The 10,698-nt window shown below is 35.4% G+C and overlaps 1 protein-coding gene across 1 annotated transcript; it reads right to left on the reverse strand.

The window, feature by feature from the left end:
- Nucleotides 1-658: 658 nt before the first annotated feature.
- Nucleotides 659-5,958, reverse strand: LOC101575403 (olfactory receptor 4Q3). Its single transcript, XM_004644042.1, has 2 exons — nt 5,906-5,958; nt 659-1,628 (listed from the first exon to the last, which is right to left on the reverse strand). The coding sequence occupies exon 2, from the start codon at nt 1,598-1,600 to the stop codon at nt 659-661; it is 942 nt and encodes a 313-aa protein (XP_004644099.1). The 5' UTR covers nt 1,601-1,628; nt 5,906-5,958.
- Nucleotides 5,959-10,698: the final 4,740 nt, after the last annotated feature.

The raw sequence follows: 10,698 nt of genomic DNA on the forward strand, positions 1-10,698 counted from the left end.
ACACCTAAATGAAGATTTCTTATATGTGGAAGAACAAAGTAATTGATCTTTTAAGGTGCCCTGTGGTCCTAGTATTTACTTAATTCCTATCATTTGTCAGCCAGTAAATGATCCTGGGTTCCTTGATAATATTTAGCACCCAAGAAATATATTTGTCTCCCAGTTGCTATAAAGAGTCAGGCAATATGCTTTTATGTTGTTTTCTCTTTTGTGTAAAAGTCATCTGTCTGTTTTTTGTGCTTATTACAGGATTAGGTAAGTGTGTATCAAGAAAGAGGTTTATAATATGCAATGGCCTAGCAAGCACGAGGGTCTGAGTTCAATCCTTGGTTCTGAAAAAAGAAAGAAAGAGAGGAAAGAAGGAAGGAAGGAAGGAAGGAATAAAAGAAAGAAAGAAAGAAAGAAAGAAAGAAAGAAAGAAAGAAAGAAAGAAAGAAAGAAAGAAAGAAAGAAGAAAGAGAAAGAAAGAAAGAAAGAAAGAAAGGTTTATTTTGGTTGTTGTTTGTTTGTTTGCTTGCTTGCTTGCTTGCTTGCTTGCTTTTTTGGTAATGGAGATCAAACTCAGGTCTTTATGCTTGCCAGGCAGGCAATTATACTGCTGAGCTATCTCCCAAACCCCAAAGTATATTCTCTAAGTTACCTTTTCCTATTCTCCATTTTAACAAGGCAATAGACTGGCACATGACTTTTTTCTCAGCTTCTTCATTGCTATCTTCATATCAGTATTTCTGAGTGTGTAAATGAAGGGATTCAACATAGGTGTGATTACTGTGTAAAACACAGAGAATAATTTATCCACAGAGAAGGTGCAGAAAGGTCTTAGGTAAATAAATACACATGGCACAAAGATCAGGCTTACCACTGTTACATGGGAAGCACAGGTAGAGAATGCTTTGCTCTGGCGCAAATGAAGTTGAGTTCTCAGGGTAATCAGGATGACTGCATAGGAGATTAGTAAGACCAAGAAGCATATAAGAGACAGAAGACCACTGTTAGAGACCATCAGGACCTCTACCATGTAGGTGTCCATGCAGGCCAGTTTGATAACCTGTGGGACATCACAGTAGAAGTTGTCCAGTTCGTTTGGGCCACAGAAAGGCAACTGGATGACCAATATAACTTGTGTGATAGAGTGGATGAAGCCCCCACACCAGCAGGCCACCACCGACAGAAGACATAACTTGTGGTTCATGACTGTCAGATAATGCAAAGGGTCACATATGGCAACATACCTATCATAGGCCATTACTGTCAGCAGAAACATCTCACTACCTCCCAGAAAGTGGAGAAAGTAGATCTGGGCCAAGCATCCTGAAAAAGAGATGGTATTGGCCTGTTGTAGGAAACCTTCCAATAACTTTGGCACTGTAACGCAGCTCAGGCATAGATCAATGAAGGAGAGATGGCCCAAGAAATAGTACATGGGAGATTGTAGCAAATGAATATCAGCTCTCACTGCCACAATTATCAAAAGATTCCCCACAATAATAGCAACATAAAACAAGGAAAACATGAACATGAGAAATAGCTGTAGCTCCCAGGAGGATGACAGACCCAGAAGAACAAATTCTGTCACTTTTGAATCATTTTCTTTTTTCATCAAGTCAAAACTGTCAAGTGACCTAGAAAAATAATTTAAATTTAAAAAGAGATATATAAATTACAGGGAAAGTAAGTATATATTTCTTATTTATCTTTTTATGTACACCATAACGCTTTCTGCATAAAGTTAAAAAATATCACATTGAGAAGAAAATACACAAAGAATGAATTGGGTAGTTACTATAAGTGTATATTTATATTTAGATATTTAATTTATATGAAAAAGATCGAAAAGAATCTTTTTTTTTTCATTTTATATATTTGGTACAGGGTCTTACTGTGCAGGTTGGACTCATATTGATACTTCTGTTTTCAGCCTCCACAGCATTGGGATTACAGGCACGTGTCACCATTCCCAGACTCATTTGCCAGCTCAGTGAGCCCTGGGGATAGGGCCAGCATAGAATGCAGGACCAGAGATCAAACTCTGGCCCCTCAGGTTGCTAAGGTATGCACTTAATTCATTGAGCTATCTTGCTGGCCCTATATTTTTAATTATTATTTATTATTGCTGTGCTAGATCACAGAAATTAAGAAGTTAGTAGAAATTGAGTTTTAAAAAATCAAAATTTACCTTAGAATTTACCTAAATGTCCACTTCCAAGTAAACTGGACAGTGGCTGCACAATACTAGCCACTAAGACACCAAGGTCAATGACTTATATCACTGAGCCACATAGAAAGTCCACCATGACCCATTTTGTAAATAAGGAGAGTAAAAGAAGTCAGAGTTACTCTCCTTCCAGACTTCTCAACTGAAGATACAAAAAAGAATGTACTATAATAATATTTTGGGCACATTCTCCTGCACTGTATGGGATCATCTTGGATTAAAAGTCAGAGAACATTTATAAATTTCTCCCACAAAAGTAGTTGCCTCTATGCTTAAGTTAAAGAACATTCTGACTAGAAAATGCTCTAGACAAAATATAAAGTGAGACAAACATTTACATTTTTAATTTCCTGATTCTCTGTTCCATGTTGTATTTACATTTATCAAATTGTTCAGAGAAAGTTATTTGATAACAGTCATTTAAACTAGGTGTCAAAGATTTATACACATGGTAGAAATGCAAAAATATAGCTGAATTTCAGTAAGAAAAATAGTTTTGAAGGCTTGCAATTTCTTTTATTTTTTTGTAAAGAATACAAAATAGTGGGCTGGGTGTTGTACCATAAAAAAGCCCCTGTTGACTACTTAGACTCCATTTTCTGTTCAGGCTCCATTCTGTACCCTGGGCTGACTCCTGCTCTGTATGCGTCACCCACCCCCCATCCCCACCGTGTAACCTACTCTTTTTTTTTTTTAACTTTTCTGGCAGTACTTTATTTTCAGTTGCTTAGAGTATTAGCTGTCCCTCTGCCTTCTGTAAAAGCACAATCTTGAGGCTCCAGCCATTTGCAGAGAGGATGTGAGGAGTGAGTATGGGTGGGGTTGTGCAGCATGGGGAAGGGGAATACATGCAGGGCCAGTGTCTGCTGCACTTGGCTAATTAGTGGGAACTGAAAGCCTGGCTGTCCCCATGCTTGTTTCCTCTTACAAAGCTTATCATCCCTTTGCAAGGATTGGGAGGAAAGTTGCATCCCTTCCATCTGACTCTCAAAAGGCCTGCTAATCCCAGTTGCCACCTAGCTAATATGCTTTTATATAGTCCATGATCACTGTGTTCATGGTTTTATGCCATGCCAAGATCTTTCCACGTCAATCACCATACATATCTATCACCATCTTCTAAAATGAGTTTTAGATTGTGTTATGATTCATTTAATCACATGATGATGATGTGCTTAAAACATTAGGAAATTCAAACTTTAGACTAAATCTTTTTGTACTTCTTTTTTTTTTTTTTTTTTTTTTTTTTTTTTTGCCTGTCTGATGGTCTCTTTAGTATAAACCCCTTGAAGTGGACAGCTGGTTCACAGTTCATGTATGTGTTTACTCATCAGATTGTGCTCTGGAAAGACTGTTCCAAGTTCTATGCTTGCCAACAATGCCTGTAGGTGCACATGACCAGAACTTGTTGGTGAGACATGATAGATGCAGGAGCACATTTATTTTTAACATTTGTTTTAGGACCAAGAACAAAAGCTATATACTAGAGGGCACGTGTGACCTACTCTTGAACTGACCTGGTTTTGTCCAGATGTTCCCAAATATGGTATGCTTCAACCCTAGCCACCTGTGTTGTTCTCAAAAACATCCAACAAGCTTGACCGCAAAATGTAAAAACAAATGAGTTGTTATCTCCCAAGTTCTCCTCTGTATGTTCTATACTCTTCCATTCCTCACTCCCCTTGAGGTTTTGGTGCTTAAATACTCTTCTCTGCATAACTCGGCACATACCTTGGCTACCCTTGCCGAGAGTACACCACGGGGTACCAGCTAAAATAAAGTGCTCCTTTCTCTTTTTGGACTTTTCTCCTGGTTGTCTCATTTTTGGGTTACAACACTGGGAAGATAGCTCAGCAGTCTAAAACCCTGCCTTGCTAGTGCAAGGACCTAATTTCAATCCGTAGTTCTGCATGACAGGCCAGCCCCATAACCTTGGGTGTGCTGTGCCAGCCACCAAAACCAGGCATGGTGGTACATGCCTGTAGTCCTAGCTCTGGGAAGGCTGAGACAGGAGGATTACTATGAGTTAAAGCTGTTTAGTGAGACCCTGCAAAAATCAATCAATCAGTCATCAATCAATCAATCAATAAATCAATTAATAAATGATTTTTAAATAATAAAATAAATTTTAGGGTAGGGGAAATAGCTCAGTAGAGTAAGTGTTTGCTTAGCAAGCACAAGGGCCTGAGTTCAATCTCTGGTTCTGCCAAAAATAAAATAAAATAAAATAATAAATAAATTTTAAAAAGAATACATAATAGTAATAAAAACAGCATTAGAAATGATACAAAGTTTGACTAAACAAAGTAACTGGAATTTAACAATGGTTGCTGTATTACATTATGTTGTCTTCAGATTAGTTGCTCAGGTTATCAGATATAAGCATGTAAAATTGGTTTTAAGAGAATCAATACAACAACAAAAATGCTATAAGAAATTAGAAAGAAAAAAATAAATAAAAAGAAAAAACCTTAAGCATGATGATTAAAAAAAAACTTTCTCCAAGACAATTAAGCTGGTGAGACACAGATTTTATCCTCAAGCAATTTTTGGATGTTTTATGATTTTTTTGAGCAGCCTATTCACCTGCTTATATGACTAAGAGCATAGTTATACCTAATTTTATTATTTTATAATCACCCAGTGAAACAGCCTCATTCCAGAATTAGTTGGAAAATAGAGCTGGGGAGAGAGCTTAGCAGCATAAGCTCCTGCCTAGTATGTGCAAGGTCCTAAATTCAATCCCCAGTACCAAAACAAAACAAAACAAAACAAAACAAAAAACCCGAACAGAATTAATTGGAAAATGAAATGATGCAAAAATAACAATAAAAACAGATAGGAAGGCTGGCCAAATAGCTCAGCAGATTAAAGTGCCTGCAAGCAGGCACAGGGGCTGGGGGTTCAATCTCCAGGCCTGTGGTGCTGGCTCCACCTCCGGGGTGCCCTGAGATGGCAATTGAGACTGGTCGTGGTAGTGCACACCTGTAATCCCAGCATTTAGGAGGTTGTAAACAGGGGAATCACTACAAGTCTGTTCTAGAAGTGAGACCCTGAACATTCTGTAGACCCTCCCCTAAAAAACAAACAAACAAACAAGCAAACAAACAAACAAGAAAAAACTACACAGTTAAAAACAGGAAGGAAACTATTTCTTCTTGCATGTACAACAACTGCACTTGAGTTGTGGTACATTGAAAAACTTTTAATCTATTTCAGCAAGGAAATTGGAATTTCTCATTGTTTCTAGTTATTTAAAATGTTTATTTATAGAGGTCAAGCTCTCTTTTTTTGTGGGGGGAACCAGGGATTGAACTCAAGCCTTTGTGCTTAATCCACTGAGTCATCTCCCTGTCCCCCTTTTTTTTCAAACTGATTAAATTTCTGGGTTTATTTTAAACATCATCCTTGAGGAAACTGAGAAGAATTTAACAAAATGATTCAGAAGAATTTTAGGAAAATAAGTTGTAAAATCATAATCCAAAACATTTTTATTTAGCATTAGATTATGGCTGGTAGGGGCCACCGCTCAGTACAGTAAGCACTTGCTGGCATGTGCAAGGGCTTGAGTTCAATCCTCAGTTCCTCCCCCCAAAAAATAGTATAGCTAATAATAAAGCAAAACTGCTTGCTAAAATGAAAATATAGTATATGCATATCATTATTAAGTGTTATTCTCTTAGAACAGCTCTAGAGAAAGGTACATTTGGCAGAAATGTTAAAATTGAATGAAACAGAAAGTTATAGTTAATAAGAGAATTATAATGTAAACTACTATAAACCATTTTAAGCTCTAGGTTATGACATTTGAAATCATATTTAATATTGGAGAAATTTAGTAATGTAAATAATTGGAAATTTCTGAGATATTTACCTTAATAAGATTTGGCTAATAGTGAAATCAAAGTTTCATATTTATTTGTTTATTTTTATTAATTTTATTGAGAAAAAAATAGCAATGAGACAGTTTCAAAACTGATTAGTAGGACAGTTTCAATAATTAACACATTGCAGACTGAGCATGGTGGAGTGTGCCTGTTATCATAGCTCCTGGGAGGCTGTAAATAGGTGGATTACTATGAGTCTGAACTAGTAGTGAGACCATCTAAATCATTCCCTTAAAAAATACAATGCATATTGTTGTCTTCATAATGGCTATTCATAGTACAAGATGCAGACATGACATCTTATCCAAACACTATTAGTACAAATCTTTCTTTTAACTGAATTAAGAGAAAGTAGCTGTATATCTATCCTATTTTGTATATAGAGATACAAAATGGTCCTTCATTTGTATCCCCTTTTTTTGTTTAGATTTGTCAGAGATGAGTATTTCATTGCCATTTAAATATTGTAGGTGTGTGAATTCAGACAAATAATCTAATATAGTCCAATAGTCCATAATAGTAGTGGGTTATACATAGGACTGGCAAAGTCAGAAGTTGTTGACTTGAGGCTTTGACAGCTTAGCATATTAATATGGCTTTACTTTTTATACCCCATTTTTATACTTTTCTGCTGGATGGTTAAGACCAAGATAAAGCAAGACCTATATAACAAGAAATGTAACTTTTATATCTGACAAAGTCAGTCAAATCCTCTCAGGATTTACCCTGAAACCCTGTACTGCAGTTTGTAGAATGTCAGTGTCAGCCATGTGGATGAGTCACAGCCATTGCATGAACAATTTTCTCTCTGTGAAAGCCTGAGAGAATGTTTTCTCTCCATGTGACTCTGCTTTGGCAAACTGTACACTGTGGATTGTTTTCCTCTGTGGTTCCATAATCTTGATCAGAAAATTTGTGACATCCCTGAGTCAAACTTTCATATTTACATATGACAAAAAATGATATCCCTCTGCTTTAGTCATTTAAATTCTACTCAAAATAAGAGCTGGTTTTAGTTATTACTGGATTTACTTTACTGATTCAAAAAATTTACTGCCTTCAAGTAATATGAAAGTATAATGTCAATCAATAGAGGAAGATCACTTTAAGTATTAATAAATTTGCCACATTTAGTGCAGGAATCTTCTAGTTTATGTTAGATAAAAGTACAAAGCTGATGAATGCTGCTACCCAGTAGACTGGCTATAGATAGAATAGCATATTACTATTTTAAAAAGCTGGAAGGGTTTAAAAGTATTCCCCACAAAAACAATAAATGAGGAGCTAGGTATGTTCCATTTGTTTTGAACATTTTACAATGTGTGTATGTAAATTGCATTTAAATTCCTAATATGCAAAATTTATTAAGTTTTATATATTAAAAGTAAATTTAATATTTAAAAATATCCCTTGAGAAACCTCTGTGAGGCCAGATAAACAACATTGAAAACATCAATTCCATTGTCTCATTCCTCCAATAAGATAAACCTGATTAAATCTTTTTTTTCTTTGTGGAATCAGGGATTGAACTCAGGTACTTGATCTTCCAGGCAGGTGCTTATTCTACTGAGTTATCTCCCTGGCTCTCCCTGTCATATTTCTTATCATAAAGATAATATAAAAATTGCAAAAATCAATTTAAAATATTTTCCTTCATGTGCTAGAGCACAAAAATTGCTAATGGCCAATTCAGAATTCTTTTCAGAAGAGTGTGACACAGAGAAAATAGAAACCTATCTCCTCAAATAAAATAGGAGAACTTAGGACAGATACAAGGTTAATGTCATGTGTTTCTAAACGGAGTTGTAGATGACCTCAAAGAAGAACATTAATAAATGGAGTAACAGTTTCATCGTGGGAATAGTGTTTTCAAAACTGTAAAATATTCTGTTATTTTGTCATTACAATTTTGCTTTTATTGGATTAAAAGTATTAAAAGAAGAAACTTGACTGAACCACCAATGGAAAGTAATTTTCTTTTCTTTTTTCTTTTTCAGAACTGGGGGTTGAACTCAGTCCCTTATGCTTACCAGGCAAGCACTTATTCTACTGAGCTATCTCCTCAGCCCTGGAAAGTAATTTTCTAGTTGGAAGTTAAATCCCTTCTCAATTCCTCTTAAAAATATTTGTTGTGTTTTCTAACTTCCACAGAACCACCAAAAATGGTCACCATAACTTAGAAATGTATTTTCTACTGAGAAGAGCATATTTCTGCTCTAAACATTTACTTTGTTTGAAATACTATGTTTTACATTGTATTTAGAGGAAATACTGAAGATGTAGCAAAGCCTCGGGTGTATGGTAATAACAATAAATTTCTCTTCTGGAGGGTTAACAAACTAAGTTTGCAAACCAAAATTAGAAAAAAAGGAGGGCCGTAAGGAAAACCAACATTTTGGTCCAATCCTTCCAAGTTCAATTAAGACTCAGGACATATGAGAATTTGTAGTGTAACGTCATGTAACTCGGTAGTGTCCCAAATTTTCTGATCCAGGAGATTATGGGGCCAAAGAGGAAAGTGATTGATGATGTAGAGTGTGCCTAGGGAGAGTTACCTGGAAAGAAAACATTTTCTCAGGCTTTCACAGAGAGCACATTGGCCAAGCAATGGCCATGACTCATCTACATGGCTGATACTGACAAAGGATCTACAATCTGAGGTACAGAATTTCAGGACAAATCCTGAGGGGATTTCACTGACCTTATCAGACCCAAAAGCTACAACTCTTGTTGCATAGTACTTGCTTTATCTTGGTCTAAACCATCCAGCAGAAAAGTATAAAAATGAAGTATAAGAAGTAAAGCCATGCTGTTATGATGAGCTGTAGGGGACTCAGGTCAACAATTTCTAACATTGCCAGTCAGGTGGAAGACCCAATACTATTATGCACTACTGGAATCTTTTAGAATATTTTGCTTAGCTAACACACCTATAATATTCAAATAACGGAACTAAGCAAAACAAAGGGGCTGCAGATGAATGTCCATTTTGTATCTGTGTATCCAAAATGTTTAGGATAGATGTATAGTTATGTTCTCTTAATGAATAGAGGGATTTGTTCTAATAGTGTTTGTAAAGAAGATATCATGACCGCATCTTGTACATCAATTAACCACTAGGAAGAACATATGCAAGAAACTGTCCTACCAATTTGATTTGAAACTGTCTCTTTGCTATTTGTTTCTCAATAAAATGATGGAAAAAACAAATAAAATAATTGAAGAAGTGTAAAACAGTACCTAAGACAAATAATAGTAGAATTAAGTAATCTTAAGGCAATATTCCTATGGTCCTAGCACATCAGGCACCTGCAGTTGGTCATATCTTATCCAAATTTTGAAATTACTTTCCTATACTAATCAGAGCCCCTTAGATGTTATAATTTAAGTGTCCTGTGAAAATTTTATGTGTACAATCCTAGAGCAAGACAATTTCAATGATTTCTAAAATTTAAAATAATGAACCTCAGAATACAAAAAGAAAAATAATGACAACATTGAAATGGCTTTAAACAGTTAATGTATAGAATTTTTACTTTGACTAATACTGTATGCTGGTATCTACAATCTAAGCAACTACATCAAGGACAGTAATGTGTAATACAAAAGCTATCCTTGAATATCTGTCATCTTGATCTAAATGCGTACCATTTCCAATTTTATTTCAGTTATCACTATACTCTTTAAAATAATTTTTTAGAAAGGTAAAAAGAAGAAAAGATAAAAACAAAAATTTACAGTTTTTGAAAGCAAGTGATAATATGCAACCGTACTTCCAATCTTAAATATCTGTGTCTGTTAATCTGAGAAACAGATTTGTTGATAAAAATAGATAATATATAAATCATTGTTAATCAATTATTCTTGTTTTGAAAATCTGTAAGCTATGTATTATTGTATGTTACTTTGTTTCTCTTTTTTTCTGATTTTTGTTCTTGCGTTCCTTTTTTACTTTTAAAATAAAATTTAAAATATAAAAGGAAATAGCTTTAGTGACAGAAAAAGGAAGTAAGGGAAGTTTTAATGAATCATTATGAGAACTTACATCATTGCTTGTTAGAAACTGTGTGGGTTCAAAGGGATATTATCTTTCTGTTCATCACACCAGCCCCTCACAGTCTACAGCTAGGAAGTTGAGCAGTTCACAAATGACTATCACAATTGCCCAGCCTGTACTTTATTTGCATTATAAACCAATCCTTCTTTGGAATAATTTGCTATCCTTTGAGCTTTAGCTGTATCTGAGTGTTTTACGGTTTTTCAACCTAATGAGCCCTGGGAGTTTTGGGCTACGACTGTTTGAGTTTTCTAGTATCAGCTATTATTAGAAAACTGACCTGAGGTGTTGTATACTCTGAGAGAGACCCTGATGCATAACTTAGCCCACTCTTTTGACTTTCTTTGAATTGATTGATTTGGAACTTCCTATACTATCTATTTTCCCTATCTTACTTCCAAGTAAAAAGTTTCCTGCTAGTGTCCATCTCAGATATGCTTCATGGGGGCCGGGGAGATGGCTCAGTGGAATAAGCGCTTCCCTGGCAAGCGCAAGGGCCTGAGTTTAATCCCTGGTTCTGCCAAAAATAATATATATAT

This window comes from Octodon degus, unplaced genomic scaffold (genome assembly GCF_000260255.1).
Source record: "Octodon degus isolate 3935 unplaced genomic scaffold, OctDeg1.0 scaffold00189, whole genome shotgun sequence".
Classification (NCBI taxonomy): Eukaryota; Metazoa; Chordata; class Mammalia; order Rodentia; family Octodontidae; genus Octodon; species Octodon degus.